We start from the raw sequence: 26,084 nt of genomic DNA, 5'->3' as shown, positions 1-26,084 counted from the left end.
AACCCCGTTGCCACTACTCGTGAAACTAAAATGCAACCGAAAAAACGACCTCTGGTGATAACTGATAGTTTTTCAGAGGACGAGCTGTCTTGTCCCACTCCCTCACTTCGCAAGCAAAAACAGTGCGATGAGAAGGCAGAGGAACCTGAAGGCAAAATGCGAATGGAAACTAATGAACAGAAAGATAATACATATACGGTACCAGAAAATGAAAGGGGTGTAAGCAGCATTAATTTGCAAGAAACAACAGGTGCAGTAGCCGATTGCAAAGATCAGAATCTATCCGTTAATAAACAAAATCAGGGAGAGGATGCAAAACTGCAGTCTCCATTTGTTTCCCTCGATCAGAAAGTGAGTGAAATTAATAAAGAACGAGGAAGTGGTGGCCAAACTGAAATCACGGTCAACACCTCAGGGCAGGCGCCGGCAACCGAAATTGCTAAAGCGTCTGCTGCTGCTCCAGATAAGCCGCGAAGTAAAATACCGACGCAACCAAATGAGAATGTAGCTCGTAACCAAGGGAAGGGAAAATCCAGTAGGGGCGACCCAAGCCCAAAGAATGTTCAGTCCGAAACGGTCGTACACGAATCACTGGAGGAAAAATCAGAAAGTTTACCAGGAAATCAGTCTGCTTGCGGTACAAGAGAAAACATCAGAAGTAGAAAAAACGGGACAGTAACTAATAAACTGATTGAAGTGTTATTCCATGTTCAGCCTTCCGAGAAAACTGTTACAGCTTAACTGAACCCTGAACCTCAGTAAACTAAATTAGTTCAACAAAACAACTACATAGTGACAGCACAATGACGCAATCTTATTCTGTCACCACTATAAACATAAATAAAATCACGACCGGTTTCAAATTATCGGCCCTTAAGGAATATTTGTACGAATCCGCGACTGATATTGCCTTGTTACAAGAAGTTCTCATTTCGGATTTGGTAATTCCCGGTTTTGTCAGTTACATATATGTGTCCCCGAAACAAGTGTTGGAACAGCTATTTTGGTAAGGGAAAGGATTACAGTAAGTGAGGTGGAACGACTGGAATCCGGAAGGGGAATAGGACTAAATATCTATGATGTGACTATCATCAACTTGTACGCCCCTTCAGGAAGTTCTCATCGAGCTGACAGGGCACGTTTCTTCAAAGATGACTTGATATACTTGTTAAGGAAATCATCAAGACAGTTATTACTTGGAGGTGATTTTAATTGTGTTTTAAATCGAAAAGATCAGTTATCTAATTTTAATTTCTCAAGTGAACTAAAACAATTAGTTACTGGTTTAGAATTAAAGGATATATGGGAAATCAAATACCCCTCCACTGTTGAGTTCACTTATGTCACGGCAACATCACGTAGCAGGATTGATAGACTATATATTTCTAAAAATCTTGTAACTTCCGTGACAAAAGTAGAAACCATTCCTACGTACTTTTCAGACCATTCAAGCGTCTTAGCTTGCATAAATCTAACAAGACAGCCGGTTCGCCGATTCAAGAATCAGTGGAATTTGAACACTTCCTTGTTAGTTAATCATGATTTAGAAGATCTGATTAAAGAAACATGGGCAATATGCCTGCGAGCCCGTAGTAGATATGCCACTGCTATTGACTGGTGGGTTAAGATGGCAAAGCCAAAGTTGAGGAAAGTTCTTATTCAATACAGTGCCCAGAGCGTAAGGGAAATGAAATGCACTATAGAGTATTACTATTCCGTTTTGAGACATCTATATGAACAAGTCTCAGCAGGTTCCTCACTTCGGATAGCAGACATAAAAAAGGTCAAAGCCAAGTTACTTAATATCAAGAGAAGTCAAATGGAAGGGTTGAAAATAAAATCGAAGGCAAATTCGGTGTCAGCAGATGAAACTACTTCCCTATATCATTTAGTGAAGCATACGAAAAACGGGAGAAGGACTTTTATTGAAGAAATTCGAACAAAACACGGCACGATTCTCAGAACCCAGCAGGATATCATGGACGAGATTTATCGCTATTATTGCGAGCTATATTCTGTACATCAAAGTATTGATGCTTCCTTGGAAGAATTCCTTGACATCCTAGCCCCACAGCTGACAGAAGATGACAACAAAAATTCTCTCGAGGTTGTCAGTGAAGAAGACGTGTATGAGACTCTGTGCGCCTCGCCACCAAAAAAATCCCCCGGACCGGATGGTCTGCCAGCAGAGTTTTACATCCGTTACTGGCCAATAGTAGGTGCGTAAATCACGGACATTGTAAATGAGGTTATTCAAGGTGAAATGATTCCGGCTGAGTTTAAGGAGAGTAAAATTGTTCTGGTGCCAAAAAATAATGGAAAAAAAGATTTAAATAATTTTCGTCCAATTTCACTGCTGAATTCTGATTATAAATTAATAGCTAGAATAATAAACAAGAGAATTTCATGCCTTACAGATAAAATTATTAGTCAACATCAAAACTGTGCGCAAGGCAGAACCATTTCTCAAAATCTAGCGGAATTCAGGGATATCATTGCAATAACTTCTGTAACAAACATAAAGTGTGCTTTATTGTTTTTAGATTTTTATAAGGCGTTCGATGTAGTAAACCATGAATATCTTCTACAGACATTGAAGAAAATAGGTTTCAACGATAGGGTTATACAGTTGATTAAGAACATAGCAACTGGAATAAATGCTAAAATAGCGGTGAATTGTCAACAATCCAGGCCGATGCAAATACAACGAGGTGTTCCTCAAGGAAGTCCTCTGTCCATGTCGCTCTTCGCAATTTCGCTGGAACCTTTCCTCCGACATGTCCATGCTACATTAAAAGGCTTAACATTATCAGGAAACAAAACAGTTATAAGAGCCTATGCTGACGATATAGGGGTCATTATAAGGAATAATGACGAGGTAACCACGCTAGCAACAGTGATTGATTCGTACTGTAGAGCATCTGGAGCCAATGCAAACGGAAAAAAAAGTAAGATGTTAAATGTCAGAGGTTTTGATAATATCAACGTCGAGTGGGCAAAATTAGTCCGACAACATAAAACACTTGGGATCACCCTGACAGCATGCCCTATGAAAATGACGGCTTTAAATTGGAAAGTTGCAGCAGATAAAGTCCAAGGAGCCATTGTAGAGAATTTTACTCGATATATGAACCAAGTTCAAAGAACACAGTATATCAACTCATGCATCCTTGCTAAGGCTTATTATACTGCCCAGCTGTTTCCAATACCGAGAATGATAGCGAAGAGAATAATGTCCAAAATCACAAAATTTTTGTGGAGAGGTGAAATGTTCAGAGTACCTGCTAAAGTAGCCACTTTAGATCCTAAAAATGGTGGACTAGGATTAACTGATATAACGGATAAAGCCTCTGCTCTTTTTATCAAAAGGCAAGTTAATTTAATAAGAGACTCGCGAGAAAGCATAACCAGCCAACTTTTCGAGATCATTAAATCTCCAAGCCTGCTTCCCCCGATTGACGTGCACAATATCAACAGTCGCTTACAGCACGTGGGGATTTTCTATGTTGAGTTTAGTTATGTCAGTGCCGAACTCAGGCAGTCCCGACACTTAATATCGAGAGCCATAATGTGGGAAGGAAAGAAAAGCGAAGGAAGAAACAAAATAGAACGACAGTTTCCAAACATTGAGTGGACTGAGATTTGGAAAAACATTAGTTCTAATGTGCTCACGTCTAATATAAAAACGTCATGGTACAAGACAGTTAACAACATAGTTAGCACCAATGAAAGACTGCACGCAATCGGACTCTGTGAAACAAATTTATGTCAACAATGCCATCTAGTTGACACAGTAATTCATCGATATACTTGCAGTGGTCACATGAATAGTTGTAAGTGGATCCGGGAGCAAATAGCTCTGATTACAAGAACATCCCCTGAGTATATATCGCTGTCATTGATACACAGGCCTGAAGCACGCTATTTCCCAGAAGCAAAAAATAACGCTGTGTACTGGTTGCTGGGAAATTTTGTTAACTACGTCCTTAACAAATTAGGATCCGATAGCATCATAGAGTTCAAGGTGCACATGCTGTGTGAGTTCCACAAAATTAGAAGCTATTCGAATCACAAGAAAAAGTTCGGTAATACGCTAAAAATTGTATTTGAAAGAATGGGCATTGGTTAATATAAAAAAGAAGACTGTGTTGACAGTGATGTACTGTAGTTACCTTAAGGATACTATTTAAGATTTTACAGTATATTTATGCTGTGTGCTTTCTCTTCTTCAGAGAGTAGTTTCTTGAAATTTATAAGCTAATGTACAGAACTTATGTGACATTGAGATTGTGTGTCTAATAGTGCCAAACACAAAACATGAAAGGTGCATTATTGGCTTATATTGGAAATTTGGAAATAGACAGTTTTTATAGAAATCTCCTTATCGATTGCTTAAAACCATAAGATTCTATCCGATAAATGTAATATTCAATGGCTGGCACATTGCCCTGTTCATTTTTCCAGTGAAAGACTGATTATATAGATCTGATCACTTCAAATACTTAGATTCAAATAATGTCCAGAAAGTGTAGTTGGAAGGCTAGTCAACTTTATTATATATCTCCTTTCCGTCATTCTCAAGTATTTATGTTTAATTTAATTCTTTCTGGTGATTTAGTCAGTAACACAATCTTCTGTTGTCTTTCCATAATGTCAGCGCAATTGAAATGATCAAACCGCTTTGTTTAAATAACTTCATGTATGTATAACTTAGTATGTATTTGCAATGTGTAACATTGTTTTTTTTAATAAAGGTTTTATAAAAAAAAAAAGATGGTAGAGCACTTGCCCGCGAAAGGCAAAGGTCCCGAGTTCGAGTCTCGGTCGGGCACACAGTTTTAATCTGCCAGGAAGTTTCATTTCTTAAAGAGTCAAAATTTTTTTAACGAGTCGATTAAACGATTGACCGTTTCTACACAACGAGGACTAAATTAATCATTTGTTCCTTATAAGAGCGGGAATCTTTAAGCAACTTTTTTTAGATCCTGTGATGGAATATTGCGCAGCGTAAGAATACGTTATTTTCTGTGTAATATCAACTGCGACAAGGCTTCGTTTTTGTTCCTCGTGCGATCCAGTGCACCGAATGCTCTCCTTCGAAGCCCCTTTGTTCGGAATAATAGTTTAATCGGAATAACTGTTTTCATATAACGACGGTTAAAATTGTAATTCTTTATTAATCCACATCATCAGAGAAATTTATGTACCTTATTATTATTCTTTAATGATTTACTTTTTAATTTTTTCATTTATTTTTCAAATTTAATTTACTTTTCAATTATTTATTAATCCGTGTCATATGAGAAATTGATTTGTGTACGTTGTTATTATTCTACACTGATTTATTTATCTTATTGACCCCCATACTCCTACCGATTTCGAAATGGAAAAAAGTACAAATAAAAAAAGAATGACTTGAAAATCGAACAAAGGTTCCTTGCTCCCGAGCCAAATGCTTTCGTTGCTACCCCAACAGAACTTACACTGTCAAGCGTTTACCTTAATGGTACATCAGCAGCAGTCAAAGAGGTTTCTTTCCTCGATTTCAAGGAAAATATGAATTTTTTGACCCCAAGTATATTTATTTTCCAGTTATCTGCCGATTTTCCTTGTTTTCAGTTGACTGTCCCTTGTTTTCTCAAAAACGGTGTGAGGGTTTTTTTTTGGGGGGGGGGGGGGTTATCCAACATTTCTAAGATTCTTCCATTTCAGGATTTACACAAGCGACCTGCTAAAAATGAGCCGAATCGGTTTGCCACTTCTGATGGTTTCCCCTATTATCAGCAATTGTGAGAAATAAAAAATGGTTCAAATAGCTCTGAGCACTATGGGACTTAACTTCTGAGGTCATCAGTCCCCTACAACTTAGAACTACTTAAACCTAACACACATCCATGCCCGAGGCAGGATTCGAATCTGCGACCGCTGTGGTCACGCGGTTCGAGGCTGTAGCGCCCAGAGCCGCTCGGCCATCGAGGCCGGTGAGAAATAAAATACTTGAGTTATGCTCAAATACTAAAATCTGTAGCACACTTCCCGCGGAAGATTGAAAGTATAGTTCGTATGTGGGTGTACAGTTTTAAGTCTTTACTAACGTTGACTCTACGGAATAAAAGAACGTCATCTCATTCTCTCAGGCAATTCTAAGATCTTAACGTATCTGCGAGAGTTCCTTGAAACCTTATTCAGAATATAAGTCGTTACCGTGTCTTCTGTGACAACTGGTGGCTACGTAATCCGGAGAAGAATCCGCTAAATCCAATAGCGGACTCACTGCATCCGAGGACGCTGCGTCAGCTCGGAGCGGAAGTCGATGACACCCTGCAGACTGCCCCAAGCTGGCGAGGTAGGCACGTCCCTTCAGTAGCCCTGCTTGCAGATGCCGGTGACCGCGACGAGTGTGTTTGATTCACACGTCGTTTCGGGGAGTAGTCGCTCCCTCCCAGATCACTGTCTGCGAGGTCCCATCAGGTGGACCCCGTTGTCGGATGCCATAACAATTGACGGAAAGTCATCGAGTAAAGCAGAAGTAATATCTGGCGTTCCCCAAAGGCGTGCCGTAGGCCCTCTGTTGTTTCTGATCTACATAAACAATTTAGGAGGCAATCTGAGCAGCACTCTCAGATTGTCTTGTACAGTCATCAGATCATCAAAACAATTTGCAAAACGGTTTAGAGAAGATATCCGTATGATGTAAACAGTGATAATTGACTCTAAATGATGAAAAGTGTGAAGTCATCCACACGAATAATAAAAGAACTCTGCTAAATTTCAGTTGCATGATACGTCACACAAATTTAAAGTCTGCAAACTCAAGCAAATACTAATGGATTACAATCATGAGTAACTAAAATTAGAACGAACACATAGATAATCTTGTCGGGAAAGTAAACCAAAGACGGCGATTTATTGGTAAAAACCTGTGAAAATGTAACAGGACTACTAAAGAGACTGAGTACACTACGTTTGTCCACCCTCTTCTGGAGTATTACTGTGTGGTGTGGGATCCACATCACATAGGATTGACAGAGGACACTGGAAAAGTTCGAAGAAGGACAGCTCGGTTTGTATTATCGCGGAATAGGGGAGAGAGTGCCGTGGATTTGATACACGGGTTGGGGTGCCAGTCATTAAAACAAAGGCATTTTTCGCTGCAGTAGGTCCTCCTCATGAAATTTCAATCACAAACTCTCTCTTCAAAGTGTGAAAATATTTTGTTAGGGTCCACCTACATAGCAGAAATGTTCGTCTAATAAAAAGAGAGAAATCAGAGATCACATGGAAACATTTAAGTCTTGTTCTTCCTGTACGCTGCACCACAATGGAACGGCAGAGAAGTAGCTTAACGGTGGTTTGATGAAACCTTTGCCAGGCACTTCATTGTGAATTGAAGATTAATCATGTAGATGTAGACGTGGCCCTTCGGTACGCTAGACTGTCAGACTTGTGTGATGCTGGAGTTTCAGGGCAGCTTCTGCCGTGGATCGGAGCCATATTGGTAGACCCCTGGACCACCCATCAGTGCTGGCTGCTTTGCTGAATTCGGTAGTGTCTGCTGGAGTCCGTTATCTATGGCCATGGATCGCTTATCTTCTCGCAAGGCGGGAAGTGTTAGAGCGACACTAGAACACTTTCACACAAGTTACCAAACCACACTTAGCCTGAGAATTGACTGTGAGCAACATGAATACCATAAATCATACTGATTTAATGCTCTAGGCTAGTGGGTGTGGAGTATTTATATTATCGAGGAGAGGCTCCAGTCTATGACGTCATTCGTAATGCCCGAATCGGGTCTATTCTTTTCTATTCATCACCACTCTTCAGCTCCATTAAATTTTCTTAATGAATTTGTTACAGTGTCTGTACTGCTTAGTCAGACTCCTGACAGGCGTTGTTACGTCCTGCCTAGTGGCTCTTACATAATGCTACGATGGCAGTTCGGTCTGCACTCCTCTAACGATTTTCTGCTGAGCTCGCTCGCAGTCTCGTTCATGAGTGTTGAGGTTACTGTCTTCCTGACTGAGTAACGTGTTGAAATATTTACGCTTCCCGGCTGGGGCCTGTTGCTAATTCCATGTGATTAACACTGGCTATTCAAACTTAGAAAATTTTACTCTCTCGTTTTCTTAATAATATTTATGGTAACAAGGCAATCAAAGTGTTTCCGTCTGAAGGCCACACTAATCCCTTGCCAACATGTCAGTAGTTATATACCTGCATCGGAGACACGCTGGGTTGCGTATACTCTGCAACAACCTATTAAAACGGATACTTCTTGATCGTCCCTTATAGCATTAATCAGGCTGCTAGAGACAGTTGTTTAATCGCTACACATTGGTCAGTTCCAGAATTGTTGATATTGCTTGGATTACAAAACAGAAGCAGGAATGTATTTCTATGGAACATTTTTTCCCTATAAATAGGTACACACATGTTGACCATTAAAACTGCATCACCATGAAAGTGGCAAGCAACGAACGTTGGTATGAAGTGATCTTCGTGCTTGGATGTTCAAATATTTGCATTTCATCACAATGTAGACAGGAATCACGCCATCAACATCTTAAATGTAAGAAAATGATACACAGCGTGTTTCCCATACAGAAATCACCTTTAAATTTTGGTTGTTCGTGAGGAAATCGTAATACGCCATGAGTAAGTAGAAACATTCAGTGGCATGGGTCGATATTTGGCATCGCCAGTATCCTGGCCTGGCGAGACTGAATTGTGACTATGGAATCGATGTTTTAAGGGAACCGCTGTCAACGTCATGCAAGATCTGAAAGGCCCCACATCATTCGTGCCCGACAAAAGGAACACAGTTTCCGCTCGGCTGTGCCGGATCATACAGCCACGACAAGTAACCAGACAGGTAGTGTGGTGACGTCTGGACCATCATGCTCTGTCAGATCCTCGATCACTGTTGCTGGCCGGCCGCGGTGGTCTAGCGGTTCTGGCGCTGCAGTCCAGAACCGCGGGACTGCTACGGTCGCAGGTTCGAATCCTGCCTCGGGCATGGGTGTGTGTGATGTCCTTAGGTTGGTTAGGTTTAAGTAGTTCTAAGTTCTAGGGGACTTATGACCTAAGATGTTGAGTCACATAGTGCTCAGAGCCATTTTGAACTGTTGCTGTTTTCGTTAGAGAGACAGCAGAGAGTGGTGCGCCGACAGCTACGGCAGAGGACGCAGGAGTGACACCGTGTCGTCTTTTCAGATGAGTCATTGTTGTGGATACTGCATTAAGATGGACGTATCCATGTGTGAAGGTCCCAAGGAAAACGAATGCTGACTGACCACATTCATCTTCATCGTATGGGCTCTGTATCTGGCGTGATGATACGCCATACCCTTTGGTGGACAACACTCACACCTCTGGTTCACAAAGCTAGTTATTTACACTGGAGGTGTTTCGTTTCTGACAAATTAAGGATGAAAACAGTGCCCTTTCTTGAAGGACTCTGTGACATTATCTGTCAACAATATATCGCAAAACTTCATGTTGCCCGTGCTATCATGACATACCTTGATACGGTGGATGTTGGACTGTTGCCTTAGCCAGCACGTTCTCCACAGCTCATGCCCATCGAAAACATCTAGTCATTGGTTACCAAGCCTTTGGGACCACACCACTCGCCAGTCACTATCACTGATAATCTGTGAAATAGAGCTGAATGTTTTCGACATGATGCAGAACATCTGTATGTACTAGGGTTGGCACCTTTGTGTACTAAACTGTGAGCCTTGTGAACCTATGAATTTAATCCTATGCTCTTCCTGCTACATTGTGCGTGGGTTATAGGTGAACTTTCAATATTAGCTATTGTTGTTGGGCTTGTCATTATATTGGCCAACAGTGTATAGCGTCCCCAGTGCCAAATTTTTATCATGTAGCCGTAAAATAATAATTTCTCTGTGTAGGTTTAGATTGCAAAGAAATAATTTATGACAGAATGATCTAAAGAGACGACAAGATACGCTCTTTTGTTAATTTTTTTAGTCGACTTCACTTCTTCTCTTGTCTTTATTGTGTACGTACAACATCTTGCGAGTGCTGGCAAATGGAGTTAAGTAAATAATATACCGATTTAATATTATTGTGCACTTTTAATTTGTAAGAGGTGACCCCGATTTCATGTCCGCCTTCCTTGAATTAACCTGCATTCAAGTAATTTGCAGTTCAACAATCGCAGCGGCCGATGCAGCCAACGACGCCATTACGTGGCGATATTAACTTATGAAAAATTAGCGGAAGCGGAAAACTCGCCCGCTATTAGCATAATATTAATTCTTCTCCACAGCCGCACGACGTTGCACAAAATACTTAGCTTTAAGATTCTTATTTTCAGTACCACAGCCGAGACCCAGAGCCAGGACTCTGACTACAATACAATGGTTAACGGAGGTAAGAAAAATACTCTCGCGCGTGTGTGGGCCGCAATTTTAATTAATAACTAAAGATTTCTTGCTTTAAAGTGAACTGACTAGCCGAGGAAATTAATATGAAAAGTTTATTACATTGTTCAACTTAAATATCATTTTTATTAAGGCCCACCACGTAAGTCGGCAACAATCAAAAAATAATAATAACAATAATATATATTAAATTACGACGGCCGACGGACGCGAGATTGGCGCCCAGCGTGAGGCCCGATTAATACGATTCTATTGTATTGAATGTAATTATGTATGTGTCTAATTGTTGTAAAATATTAATGCTTATATGAATTCTTTTACATGTACAACAACAAAACCACACCCTGAGGAGATCTGGAGAGGAAAAAGTGTAGAAAAGGAAAAGGATTGCGAGAAAGAAAAATAAGTAAGGTAAGGCCTATTGTGCAAGCATCCTGTGTAGCTTCGTGCGGAATATCGAACCCATGTGCACATGAGATACCTTCTGTGTTTTGTGTATTTATGTGTTTATTTTTGGAGGGGATAATTATTCGTTTTGTGTATTTATGTGTTTATTTTTGGAGGGGATAATTATTCGTGTGTGTATCAGTGTTAAAGATTTGTCAGTGGCTTAAAGTGAATTTATTATGGGTAAGATAGGACAAGCTAAAGCATCCGTACCAGACGAACAAAATTTTGTTAATATGGAAAGTGAGGGTCATTTGCAATACGTAAACGAATCCCAAGCCACCGCCTCAGATAACATAATTTCCGGAGCGGGGGGCGAGGATCTGTGGACGGTGAATGACGCTCCACAGCAGAATGGGAATAGAGTAACAACTCCACTGCCTGGGCAGGGGGGCCAATCGAGTGCAAGATTAAGCGGGGCACCAGTATGCTCACCGATTGCAGACCCATTTGCAGAATTTCTGCGCAGGTTAGAAGAAAGAGATATGGAAAAAGAAAGAATGTTAGAACAGAGGGAAAAAGAAAGAGACGAGAAACTGGCTCAGATGCTACGTGAGCAAGAGCAGCGCAATGAAGCGAAACTAGACAGTATCCGAAGCGAACTTGCCGAGATGCGGGACGCGTGCAAAGAAATCCCCGATCTTGCGCAAAGCTTAGCCGGCGAAATGCAAAAATTATAGATATCGCAGGCTAGGCTTGAAGATAATGTCCAGACTTTAACCAACCGCGTGGATAATGTGGAGATAGATGCACGGAAAAGTATTAACGCATATTTGGAAGTGCAAGCTCAAAAAGTAGAAAAATAATTAAATGAATGGCGAGAAGTAAAGGATCGCGAGATATCTGCAAAGATTGAAAGCGATGTAAAAACAGCTGTAGAATAAGCGACTGCGGCCGCGAGTGTAAATATTGACGCTAGCGCTGCTGCACTACATGCCGAATTAGCACAGATCAAGTCCCGTGTGACAGCGGAGTTGTCAAATTGGCAACAGGAGGTCGCGCGAAGACTGTCTGCGTTGGAAAGCAATGTAAACAGTGGCGGACAGATCATGAATCCGACTCCGCGTACTGATTACTATAATAACGCTGACGTTGGGCAGGGTGCGAGTGCGCAACCGCAATCTAATGCGAATTATGAGCACGAACAACATGCGATACCGTGCAGCGCACATCACGAAGTAATGAATGTCACAGAATGTGGCAGTCAGATGTGCAAAAAAGAGGACAATGTAATAAAACACAGGACATTCCAACCCTTCAATAGCGAAAAACGAAATTTCCACCCTGTTGTATTTATTAAGAGCTTCAGGAATGTGTTTCCCAGGACATGGACGGAAAGACAAAGAATACAGTTCGTGGTCTCCTTTATTCAAGGTGACGCGGCACTGTGGGCCACCGACGTGTCCGAAAAATGTCTAACGATGCAACAGTTTGAAGGTGCCTTCTTGCAAAAATTCTGGTTCGATAGCGTCCAAGAAAGACTACGAAAGGAGTTGTACAGTCCAGAAATGTACAATCCTAAGATAGGAACGATACGCAAATATTTCGAAAAGTATATAAACAAAACCAGGTACTGGGACGAGCCAATGTCCGATCGTGACATAATCAGATTAATAAAAATGAAGTTGCCCAGTGAAATTAAAGATATTTCATCAATGTGCCGAAATACGATATAGAACAATTCATGGAAATAGTGGATTCTGTTGACTTATTGATCGAAGATATGAAAACCGAAAACAAGTGGAACCATGCAGGCTGTAATCAACAAAAAGCCGATTACAATAGTAGCCACAGTAACGGAAGTAACAACGGGAATAGGCAAGAGCACCGGCAACAGAATCGAGGCACAAACAATGGCAATGGTTATAACGGCAACGGTTATAATCGTCAAAATCGAAAGAGACATCATGATGGACGCATGAGTAATGGATATAATGGTAACGGCAATCCGCAATGTCGGAACAACCGAAACCAGTGCCTTGGTCGTAACGAACCGACACCACAGTGGCAACAAAACACAGCGCCACAATGGAACACCAACCGAGGTCAGTCACAGAATATGTCATGGAGTTACAACCGACCACCGCAAAACCAGAGCCATACACAATATCAAAATACACCATTGGGGAGGCAGGGCGGCCAACCCAACAGTAGCAACAACAACAACCAGAACCACAATGTGAGGTTATTGGAAGTGACAGACAACTGTCAACCCACTAATGCTCATCCGTTAAACTAAAGACAGCCACAATTCGCTCTCCGTTGTTGGCTGCAGGATGGTGTAGTGAGGGCACATTCACGGATGACAGCCATAAACTTTGTATGCTGAGATACAATGAAGGAACAAAAATAGAAAAGGAACTTGTAGACATACCGCAGAAATGTAACCGAACCGACAAAAGTGTTGTGCAGGCTATATTGCAAGCAGATATGTACGGAGCACCAATACAGATAACAGTCGATACCGGTGCGTCAACCAATGTCATGAGTGCAAATTTTTACAAGTACTTGAGTCAAAATAGTAGAATACCAGTATTGCCAGTGAAGAATTGTCGTGTAACAGGTGCAATAGGTGCACAATCTCATATCATAAAGCACCAGGTGCAAGTCGAGTTTACGGTAGGAAATGAAGCAATGAAAAGCTCGTCCTTGTGGTTAAGGGATTAGGTGTTGCTTGCATCCTGGGGATGGAATTTTTACGCCAGAGGGACGCAAAAATCGACCTCTTCTACGGGGAAGTAAGCCTTATGAATGAGGGTACACGTGTAGTTTTGCCATTGTTGAGGTCACGGGAAGTGCACGGTAAATATTGCCGGAGCTTTCAGTCTATATTCGAAGGAATACAGGTAATGAATTTATATTCTGACTTAAGTACAAGACAAGCATATTATAAAGAATTCATTACTGAAGATAAAGAGGAAAAAAGGAAACTGATAGCCATGAAAGTTAGGGAGTCAGAACATTTGACTGAAGCACAACAAAACGAATTGACTCATCTACTTACAGATTATGAGAATGTGTTTTCGGAAAAACCCGGTGTTATCGAGGGCTATACTTATAACATCGAAGTGGTACCTCACGATACTTTCTGTCACGCAAACTACACCATTCCGTGGTCAAATAAGGAGGCAGTTACCAAGGAAATAAGAAAAAATACTTACAAAGACTTAAAGAAGTTCGCTCAGTAGAGCAACTTTTACATATGTGAATAATAGGTTAAGTTTATAGTGTATTTTTTTTGTGAGTAAATGTTCAGAGTTTAGTGTAACATTTAAAGACAATGAGGCACACAAGATCAGTGCGATTCAATTTTGTAGATGTTAAGGAATAATAGTATTTTTAAACAATTAAATTTTGAAAAAAAATGAACGTAGATTTAAGAATATTTTAAAAATTTCATGTTGAAAAATGCTAAAAAAAATATTAAAAAAATTTTTCAATAGCATGTAATGATGACAGAATTTTTCATTAGAGTGTCATGAATATTTTTGAACTGTAGTAGTAATGAAACTTATGAAAATTTAATATTATAATGTATATGTTGTTCCATGTATTTATGTCTATACCGATCTTGAAATATGCTCAAGCGTAGTTTACTTAACAATATGAGTGCAGGGTGTACATCACCCAAGGTACCTCATGTGTTGTGGACAAGGTACAAAGCAAATCAGTAAACGCGACTACCGCTTAGCAGTGTTAAAATATATTGCCATCTGCTAAGGCAGAGATTTACACGAATTTATCGTGTAAACAAAAGTCACAAGTCAAACACTAATCTAGGAACTTGCACGCTAGGCCTAGATTATAAAATGTGTATGATAATGAGAGAGGCAAAGTTTTGTAAAGTCGAGCCTGGCTCTGGAGGGCAAGTACGCAATGAGTGGGCAGACATGACATGGGGACTTACCTCAGATAAGACGGAAATACAATTGTATAGTCAAAAAATCTGAAGGCAAGTACAACTCTAAGTGGAAAATGAAAAGAGATAATTAGTGCGAGAGACTGGTAAAATCCAGCACTAGCCAAAATCCAGTTCAGACTGAATGAAATACATTAGTGTTTGTGAACTAATCGAAACAGTTACTTTAAGCAGTGTGAAAAACTGTGAAGGTGAAACTGTGATATGGACAGTGAAGTGCTAGTATTGAACGTTCAACAGGGGTAAGGACGCCAAACGCCAATATTACGCACGAAAAACTGTGTATTTGCTTATAAATGGGAACTGTTAACGTGAAGTGAACCCACAGTCAGTATTTTTGGGACAGACTGTAGTTTCAGTGAGCACAATAATGCGAGATTCGAATGCGATGCGTGGACTGTTGCAAAACAGCGACCGCAGAAACGGCGAATGTTTGTGCTAAGATCGTATTGGGACACTCACCAGTGCCTGCGAGTGCGGCGAAAACATAAATAATTTTATCAAGACAAAAACTGACGTGTAATGGAAACAGTGGCGCATCAAAACTTCATTCACGGGAGAAGATCCATGTCATGTATTCTGCAAGACAGTGCTGGCTTGACACTCGGAAACTGGCGAAAACTTAACAACAACTGCCGCACTAATAAATGCTCCTTTCCCACTAGCGTAACCATCTGCAGCGGGAAACAAATATTACGGTGGTTGTGTGTGTGTTTCATGTACTACGTCGGAGATGCGTAGCAGAGCTAACTCCTGCCAACAAGAGCGGGGAGCGAATATCATCCCACTCAGCCACGCTCGGGCGAGACAGAAGCGCATCGCCAACCGTGCAGCCGATCAGCTGATTCTGACATTCCGCGACGGCGAGATACACGCTGGCGTCGGGCGGGCGTTGACCTCTCCGCAGCCGCCGCGAACGCCGAGCACCGAACACACCAACCGACGCCGTCGCGAGCCAAACGCCGCGGCGTAGATCATCAACGACACCGCAATCAATTGTTATAATGACCTAATTTTTTGCATAGTGCAACAAAAATATTTGTATGCACATCCTGTACTCCAATGACATTCCAGAAACAATTAAGTGAAAGTCACCAAAGCAGTTAGTCTGTCGCTCCGCCGAGGTTTTCCCCAGGTTTCCCTACGGCCGCGCCAAATGGGGAGCGAACAGTTTATGGACTAACTCGTGATTGTATACCTTTGAACACTGCAAAAGTTGCAACCCTAAGAAGCAGCAGCCAAAATAAAACTAGTTGTATTCTATGTCCTTTTGTACATGACTGTATATGTAACCAATTGTATATTATATTGTTATGTAGATAACTTCATCTGTATTACACTTTGTGCGCAACACACCTCAGTAATTTAACGATTTAAATATACGATGTGACATATATAGACTGTGAAAGAAAAATCTGCGTGTGGACACTGTGGACATGAATGTGGAAATATTTATGTCAAAAAACACGAACATTTTTTATGACATAAACATTTCGGGGGGCAATATAGCGTCCCCAGTGCCAAATTTTTATCATGTAGCCGTAAAATAATAATTTCTCTGTGTAGGTTTAGATTGCAAAGAAATAATTTATGACAGAATGATCTAAAGAGACGACAAGATACGCTCTTTTGTTAATTTTTTTAGTCGACTTCACTTCTTCTCTTGTCTTTATTGTGTACGTACAACATCTTGCGAGTGCTGGCAAATGTAAGCTTATTTGTATGAGTTAAGTATATAAAATACCGATTTAATATTATTGTGCACTTTTAATTTGTAAGAGGTGATTCCGATTTCATGTCCGCCTTCCTTGAATTAACCTGCATTCAAGTAATTTACAGTTCAACAATCGCAGCGGCCGATGCAGCCAACGACGCCATTACGTGGCGATATTAACTTATGAAAAATTAGCGGAAGCGGAAAACTCGCCCGCTATTAGCATAATATTAATTCTTCTCCACAGCCGCACGACGTTGCAGAAAATACTTAGCTTTAAGATTCTTATTTTCAGTACCATAGCCGATACCCAGAGCCAGGACTCTGACTACAATACAATGGTTAACGGAGGTAAGAAAAATACTCTCGCGCGTGTGTGGGCCGCAATTTTAATTGATAACTAAAGATTTCTTGCTTTAACGTGAACTGACTAGCCGAGGAAATTAATATGAAAAGTTTATTACATTGTTCAACTTAAATATCATTTTTATTAAGGCCCACCACGTAAGTCGGCAACAATCAAAAAATAATAATAACAATAATAATATATATATTAAATTACGACGGCCGACGGACGCGAGAAGTGTACCACCCATGTGAATGTAGGCATCAACTAAATAATTGGATCAGACGGCCATTAAGTGTTCAGCTTATGGGTCCGCTTACTCATTTACCTGGCTTTCATTCATTTCTGCTTTGAGAATCGCTAATCATTGCTCTGTATACTTACCACTATGGCTTGCATTATCATGGTAATCACCTTACTTTAATTATGATTATTGCTATTATGATTAGTGTTTTAACTATAATAACTATTATTCTAGTGATTACGAGCATTATACTAATCGCAAGTAAGTTTAAACATATGAAGTTGCAAATGCTATTAGAGTAAAATTTGATAATATTAATTGAATAATCTCAATCATGACTAGAAATTCTAATGTGATCTAGCTTCTTAAGTGACATCCAGTACACGAGTAGGTGTGTTGAAAATAATGTGCATCTACTCTTAAAGTTGGATTTTATTTTATTTTCACAACGACACATTCTGATGCCGGAAGCAGGAGGAAATTCGGCTGTCAGAGTATGATGGGTATTTCTGCGTTGAGAACTGTACAGCTAGTGAGTGTTTCTTGATTATCAGAGTAGCTCATCAGAAGATTATCTTGGGAATTTGTCACCGTATAGAGTAGGGTAAACATAGTCATGTGTAGGGGCTGTGGTTGTTGTGAGCGGACGCAAGGAGAATTGGCCACTCTTCGGGGGCAGGTGGAGGCTTTGTCTGTTAGGCTCATCGAGCTCGAGGCGCAGGCGTCGGCTCGTAGTGGCGTTGGGGCAACTGTGGTGAGACCTATGCCTACTTCGGTGGCCTTGGAATCACATGGAACCCCTGATGTCGCTGCGTCTTCCGGCAGTGAGCATCTTACCGGTCAGCCATCACTCCAGGGTGAATGGCGGACAGTGGTGGGCTCGCGCGTGCCTGGCCGAAAGGCGAAGGTGGGATCTGGCCGCGTGGCAGCTGCCTTACCCCTTTCCAACAGGTACGGGGTGCTTCCTAGTGGTGATGACATCGTTTCCGAGCCACCACAGGGTGCCTCGCCTGTTGGGCCAGTGGCCGATTCTCCGGCAAGGTCCCGACAGTCACAGAGGGCGGGCCTATTAGTTATAGGGAGCTCCAACGTTAGGCGGATTATGGAGCCCCTCAGGAAAATAGCGGGTAGGTCGGGGAAGAATGCCAGTGTGCACTCGGTGTGCTTGCCGGGGGGTCTCGTCCGTAATGTGGAGGAGGCCCTTCCGGCAGCTATTGAACGCACTGGGTGTGACCGGCTGCAGATAGTAGCACATGTCGGAACGAATGACGCCTGCCGCTTGGGTTCTGAGGCCAACCTTGGTTCCTTCCGGCGGCTGGCTGATTTGGTGAAGACAACCAGCATCGCACGCGGAGTGCAAGCTGAGCTTAATATCTGCAGCATAGTGCCCAGAGTCGATCGCGGTCCTCTGGTTTGGAGCCGTGTGGAGGGTCTAAACCAGAGGCTCAGACGACTCTGCGACTATAATGGTTGCAAATTCATCGACCTCCGTTATTGGGTGGAGAACTGTAGGGCCCCCCTAGACAGGTCAGGCGTGCACTACACACCGGAAGCAGCTACTAGGGTAGCAGAGTACGTGTGGCGTGCACACGGGGGTTTTTTAGGTTAGAGGGACCCCCCCTTGGGCGAAACGATAAAATACCTGACGGCTTACCAGAGAGGACATTATCATCGTTGATAAAGAATGTCCGTCCTCAGAGACCAAAAACAGGAAAAGTTAACGTAATATTGGTAAACTGCAGGAGTATCCAGGGCAAGGTTCCTGAATTAGTATCTCTTATTGAAGGAAATAGTGCGCATATAGTATTAGGAACGGAAAGTTGGTTAAAACCGGAAGTGAACAGTAACGAAATCCTAGACACAGAATGGAATATATACCGCAAGGATAGGATAAACGCCAATGGTGGAGGAGTATTTATAGCAGTAAAGAATTCAATAATATCCAGTGAAGTTATTAGCGAATGCGAATGTGAAATAATCTGGGTTAAGTTAAGTATCAAAGGTGGGTCAGATATGATAGTCGGATGCTTCTATAGACCACCTGCATCAGCAACCGTAGTAGTTGAGCGCCTCAGAGAGAACCTGCAGAACGTCGTGAAGAAGTTTCGTGATCATACTATTGTAATAGGGGGAGACTTCAATCTACCAGGTATAGAATGGGATAGTCACACAATCAGAACTGGAGCCAGGGACAGAGACTCTTGTGACATTATCCTGACTGCCTTGTCCGAGAATTACTTCGAGCAGATAGTTAGAGAACCAACTCGTGAAGCTAACGTTTTAGACCTCATAGCAACAAATAGACCGGAACTTTTCGACTCCGTGAATGTAGAAGAGGGTATCAGTGATCATAAGTCAGTGGTTGCATCAATGACTACAAGTGTAATAAGAAATGCCAAGAAAGGAAGGAAAATATATTTGCTTAACAAGAGTGATAGGGCACAAATCGCAGAATATCTGAGTGACCACCATCAAACGTTCATTTCTGAGGAAGAGGATGTGGAACAAAAATGGAAAAAATTCAGAAACATCGTCCAGTACGCCTTAGATAAGTTCGTACCGACTAAGGTCCAAAGCGAGGGGAAAGATCCACCGTGGTATAACAGTCATGTACGAAAGGTACTACGGAAACAAAGAAAGCTTCATCATAGGTTTAAGAGTAGTCGAATCATAGCTGATAAGGAAAAGCTGAACGAAGCGAAAAAGAGCGTAAAGATAGCAATGAGAGAAGCATTCAACGAATTCGAACATAAAACATTGGCAAACAATCTAAACAAGAACCCTAAAAAGTTTTGGTCATATGTAAAATCGGTAAGCGGATCTAAGTCCCCTATTCAGTCACTCGTTGACCACGATGGAACCGAAACAGAGGACGACCGAAGAAAGGCAGAAATACTGAATTCAGTGTTCCGAAACTGTTTCACTGCGGAAAATCGTAACACGGTCCCTGACTTCAGCCGTCGCACGGACGCCAAAATGGAAAATATTGAAATAAACGATATCGGAATTGAAAAACAACTGCTATCACTTAGTAGCGGAAAAGTATCCGGACCAGACGAGATACCCTTAAGATTCTACAGTGATTATGCTAAAGAACTTGCCCCCTTTCTATCAGCAATTTATCGTAGATCGCTGGAAGAACGTAAAGTACCTAGCGACTGGAAGAAAGCGCAGGTCGTTCCCATTTTCAAGAAGGGTCATAAATCAGATACGAATAATTATAGGCCTATTTCGCTTACGTCAATCTGTTGTAGAATAATGGAACATGTTTTGTGTTCTCGTATTATGACGTTCTTAGATAATACAAATCTCCTTCATCATAACCAACATGGATTCCGCAAACAGAGATCATGTGAAACTCAGCTCGCCCTATTTGCCCAAGAAATTCACAGTGCCGTAGACACTGGCGAGCAGATTGATGCCGTATTCCTGGACTTCAGGAAGGCATTTGATACGGTTCCGCACTTACGTTTAGTGAAAAAAATACGAGCTTACGGAATATCGGACCAGGTTTGTGATTGGATTCAGGATTTCCTAGAAGAAAGAACACAACATGTCATTCTTAACGGTTCAAAATCTGCAGATGTAGAGGTAATTTCGGGAGTACCGCAGGGAAGCGTGATAGGACCTTTATTGTTTACAATATACATAAATGACTTAGTTGACAACATCGGTAGCTCCGTGAGGCTATTTGCAGATGACACGGTTGTCTACAAGAAAGTAGCAACATCAGAAGACTCGTACGTACTCCAGGAGGACCTGCAGAGGATTAATGCATGGTGCGACAGCTGGCAGCTTTCCCTAAACGTAGATAAATGTAATATAATGCGCATACATAGGGGCAGAAATCCATTCCAGTACGATTATGCCATAGGTGGTAAATCATTGGAAGCGGTAACGACCGTAAAATACTTAGGAGTTACTATCCGGAGCGATCTGAAGTGGAATGATCACATAAAACAAATAGTGGGAAAAGCAGGCGCCAGGTTGAGATTCATAGGAAGAATTCTAAGAAAATGTGACTCATCGACGAAAGAAGTAGCTTACAAAACGCTTGTTCGTCCGATTCTTGAGTATTGCTCATCAGTATGGGACCCTTACCAGGTTGGATTAATAGAAGAGATAGACATGATCCAGCGAAAAGCAGCGCGATTCGTCATGGGGACATTTAGTCAGCGCGAGAGCGTTACGGAGATGCTGAACAAGCTCCAGTGGCGGACACTTCAAGAAAGGCGTTACGCAATACGGAGAGGTTTATTATCAAAATTACGAGAGAGCACATTCCGGGAAGAGATGGGCAACATATTACTACCGCCCACATATATCTCGCGTAATGATCACAACGAAAAGATCCGAGAAATTAGAGCAAATACGGAGACTTACAAGCAGTCGTTCTTTCCACGCACAATTCGTGAATGGAACAGGGAAGGGGGGATCAGATAGTGGTACAATAAGTACCCTCCGCCACACACCGTAAGGTGGCTCGCGGAGTATAGATGTAGATGTAGATGTAGTCATATATTCATATTTCTGCTAGATTCTGTCCATACTGGGAAGAAGAAAGTAAACGTTAGAAATTTGCTTTATAGTTATTATATTTTATTATTACAAAATAAAACAAACAGTAACCCCTGCTGCAGAGTAGTCAGGTGATTCAGAGAGATACAGTCTTCAAACTTGCTCCTTATTTTTTGTTTGAAACGTAATGAGTCTCCTAGCTTCGTTTCACAAATCTCAGCTCGATTTCCTTTGTGGGCAAGAGCAGTATACTTCTGGTGTTGTAGGTGATATGCCTGGTAGTATTCTCAGTAGGCCGTACGCTGCACTTGGACAGAATGTTGACAAGACCCACTTTGCTCTGCAATAAACCGAGTCGCATACCTGCAACACAAACAAATGAGGCTCGATTTATTGCTGATAACTTAATTACATCAATTAAAAATCTCGGCATGTAGATAGACTATTGGGGTTTGCCAGTGAAACATTTCAAAATCATGTTTTGCCTTTACTGTTCATGTAGTTCAGTAGTGAGAAAAAATATAAAAGATTCAATTTCATTAATCTTTTGATAAATTGGTGCCGCATCAAGAATGAATGTGAGAGGAATAATAGTTATACCATAAATTAGCTGCACGAAAACACGTATTAATAAGATTGCGGAGGTATGCGGATTCAAAATGGTATGAAGCCCCAACACTCTACACACCTAACAGTAGTGGGATGTAATCATTGGTATGTTCCTAGGAAAACAAAATAGCTGAGGTCATACTCGCACCGTAAAGCAGCTAGAAGCAGAAAATGCCTAGAAACTACACGGTCCAGTCCCATTAATCCGATCGCCACCTATATTCGACATTAGCTCGCAATAACCACTCACACAGGACAAGTGCCAGCACTGGCAGTGGAGGGCATATAAAGTATGTCGAGGGGACACTGAAAACACCACAGTCGTTATCGTACTGCGGAAACGGAAGGATATATCTGAAGTTCAAAAGGACATAACCAACGGCTACCAGCCCATTTCCGAACTGGCTAGGTTTGTAAACTGTTCGAGGGGCCCGTGGTTGAAGAAAACTGTACATGGCAAAATGGTACTATACAAAAATGGCACCGAGGTAACTGTGGTGCACCATGGGTCATAGATGGAGTGAGATGAATGACGGCTGAGATTAGGTGTGTGTAGTAAGTATCATATATATTGGGATTTTGCTTCTTTTCAAATGGTGTAAAGCAACAGTTTGGTGTCGTCCAAAGGTCAAGGTGCCACACTGAAGTCGGTAACGCACATGGATACTAAAGACATCAGCGAAGTGTTGCAGGTTTCTACAACGATGAGTGGGAGAGGCTGAAGAAGATATGCCCTGTACCTCAGCACAGTAGCGCCCCCCCCCCCCCCCCCCCCCACACACAGAGGTCAATATAGAGTCGAGCACTGAAACACTCTTCCCCGGATCGCGACTTCAGCTGAAGCAGTCAACATTATCGAGTAGGACTGAAGAGTTATTCAAACCTCAGATGGCAATGTACTTTTTGTATGTGTTGAACATTGTACTTCAAGAGAGCTGTTTGTAAATTAGTGCCTCAAGTGATGCTTTAATAGTCAGTGACAGCTGTAAATTATCAAACTCTCCTGTGGCAAATGATTGTATCAAGCGAAATAAATCTTTTTATTCACTCATGTAATAAAGTGAACTAATATTTCGTGTGTCGTAGTTCCAATGAGCCGTCTTCAACAGCAATCAAAAACCCCGCAGCTATGGCTGGTCTATTTTAGTTTCATCTGGTCGTAACACTCAGGAACAGTGACTATGTGTGTTACCATGACAAATTTTGTAGGTGCACTTAGCGGCTTATGCGGACACAATCTGTACGATGTGTTGCGAATAGCATTAGCAACACAGAAATAATAAATGTAAACGTCATGCATGATGCGGCAGCTTGTCAAGCAGCTCATTGTCTATGACGTCATATCTCCTTATCTACGCCATCTAATCCATACATATTATAAAACTGTACGTATGTATGTGGGTGCGGTTTTCCCACTTACCGATTTCAGCCAAACTTGGTACATGTATCCCTTACTGTCAGGCGACAATCGCTGTCGTGGTAAGAACCACCTACCTGTCATAGTTAAGGAGATATGACGTCATAGACAATGAGCTGCTTGATAAGCTGCCGCATCATGCATGACGTTTAAATTTGTTATTTCTGTGTTGATAACGCCATTCGCAATACATCTTACAGATTGTATCCGCATAGGCCGCTAAGTGCACCTACAAAATTTATCATGGTAACACACATAGTCGAGGACATATGACACTGAGATGCGTGAAAAACTGAGCACTATGCACGAAATTAAATTGCATTTATTCTTTACTACTAAGATACTCCTGCAGTCGACTCAACTTCAGGAAATTCCTGACATCTGGTAGCTTTCAACTGCAAACCGCGAACGGTTGTAAGTGAAAACAATAGTTGCAAACACAGCTATGAAGAGGCGTTGCCAAAGAGACGTTTAGAAAATCCGTTGTAGACACCCGAAGCAGATGCGCCCAGCTGCCTGGACATCTGACTATAAATATTGTTTAAAATCAAGTTTTAAGATAAATAAGCGACATATCTCAAACACAGTTCAGTTGTTTTCGTTCCTAATAGAAAACTGGCAAAGCGAATAATCAGGTGATGCCGGGTTTGTCAGGTAATCAAGAATAAATGGCTTCACCATGGTGTGGAATACCTGAAGAAACTTATATGCTCTCTTACTCGCATTATCGAAGTAAGCGGTGGTATTACACGGTATTAGCACGATGTTTTCTGGCAGTATGTTATTTTATGGCCCATATGCTTGTAATATCTAATAAAAATTTGTGATTCAAACTTCTTCCACCGTACAAATCTATTACTAATAGATGGCATTAAATATACATGGGAATGTGTTCTTCTATCTTAGTGGCGTATCTAGATTTAAGATCAGCACTAACATTGTAAAGTGGATCTAATAAATCTCTCTGTAAATACTCAACAAGTAGTCTACGTAAGTAAATGTTTCAGACTTGCTCATGCTTTGTATTTGATCCAGGAAACTCAAGAAACAAACTAAACCTAATTGTATTGTCAACTTTTTCGTCCCTGTTTCAATAACTATTTTAGTACTGCTACTAATTACAGTAGTATACTTCTATTAATGTGCATTTTGAAGAATGTTAGCCGTGACAACTGCAAACAGACAAACCTATGCAGGAGTGAAGTCCATCCCCAAAAGGCAGGTACACGTATGGGTGCCTCTTGGCCTTTATCTCTTCTGAGAACCTCTCGGGGTCGTAGCGCTCCGGATCAGGGAAGTGCTCCGGGTCGTAGTGAAGTCCAAAGAGGCTGATGACGATTCCTGTTCCTTTGTCCACGACGACGTCGCTGTCCGGAATCTTGTAGGGTTCCGTGCAGTCGCGATTCAGGAAAGGCAGCGGCGGGTACTTTCTGAGTGTCTCTGTTAGAAAACAGGAAGTGGGAAGTCAGTCACAGGCTACAGGCATTTTGACAAGCAGTAACACATCTTAACTCACCAATGCAGTGGCAATTGGTATGCTTTGGAGAAATCAGACTGGTTCTGACATAGTACGCATGGCAGTTCGTAACTATGATTGTAAACTATCAGAATGCTTTATCCTTTTATACATAATAATTGGTGGTGCGAGATGTTAATGGATGTACAATGCGCGCATTAACTGATCTGAAATAGCCGAGCACTTTTTATTTGACATTTATCCAGGAGCAGGTAACCTTCGCCTCTATGAGGGCTCGAACACCAATGGGGACACTTTCAGTGAGGTGACTGAATCTCTGTGAAGGAATCAGAGACCATTCTTCCTCAAGAACCGAAACCAAAGAAGGTAATGATGGGGTCTGGAAAGAAGTCGACGTTGTTGCTCATCCATAAGGTGTTGCATAGGGTTCAGTTAAGGCTCTGGGCAGTCCACTCTACTTCAGGACTGCTATTCTCCGCCACAACCTAACTATGTAAAACACTCCTCCTTCGTGCTTCACTGTTGACACTACACAACATGACAGGTAATATTCTCCAGGCATCTGTCGACTGTTCACTCCAAACCAATCGTTTCCAGTCATCCACCGTTCAGTGGAATCACTCTTTACACCACCTCAAAGGTGCTTAGCATTTACTAACGAGAAGTTTGGCATATGAGGAACTTCTCAACTATATTAGCCCATTCTTTTCAACTCCGTATGCTCAGTCACTGTGCTGACTGGAAAGCTGGTATCACTTTGGAACTGTTGTGCCATTCCTTCCATTGATTCCACGCCATTTTTTACAAACATCATCTGCCGAATTCGACAGTCCCAGTCCATGAGTACACGAGGTCTGCTTGGTCTCGGTTTAGCTGTGGTTGATGCTTCGCATTTCGACTTCACACTCACATCACCAAGGGTCGATATGGGCAGCTTTAGAATGGCTGAAATGCACCTGATGGATCTGTTGCATAGAT

General features: G+C 41.6%; 1 protein-coding gene across 1 annotated transcript in view; it reads right to left on the bottom strand.

Moving 5' to 3' along the window:
• Positions 1-21,662: 21,662 nt before the first annotated feature.
• The window catches only part of LOC124615670 (cytochrome P450 6k1-like), a 134,080-nt gene continuing 129,658 nt past the window's right edge, over positions 21,663-26,084 (bottom strand). The window contains exons 7-8 of the mRNA XM_047143698.1: positions 24,818-25,069; positions 21,663-21,966 (exon numbers count right to left, since the gene is read on the bottom strand). Of these exons, the coding sequence (XP_046999654.1) occupies positions 21,800-21,966; positions 24,818-25,069 (419 nt within the window). The 3' untranslated portion in view covers positions 21,663-21,799. The remainder of the gene's footprint in view (positions 21,967-24,817; positions 25,070-26,084) is intronic.

Source organism: Schistocerca americana, chromosome 5, assembly GCF_021461395.2.
Source record: "Schistocerca americana isolate TAMUIC-IGC-003095 chromosome 5, iqSchAmer2.1, whole genome shotgun sequence".
NCBI lineage: Eukaryota > Metazoa > Arthropoda > Insecta > Orthoptera > Acrididae > Schistocerca > Schistocerca americana.
Note: the sequence above shows the minus strand (reverse complement) of the source record. Positions and strands in the feature narration are given on the sequence as shown.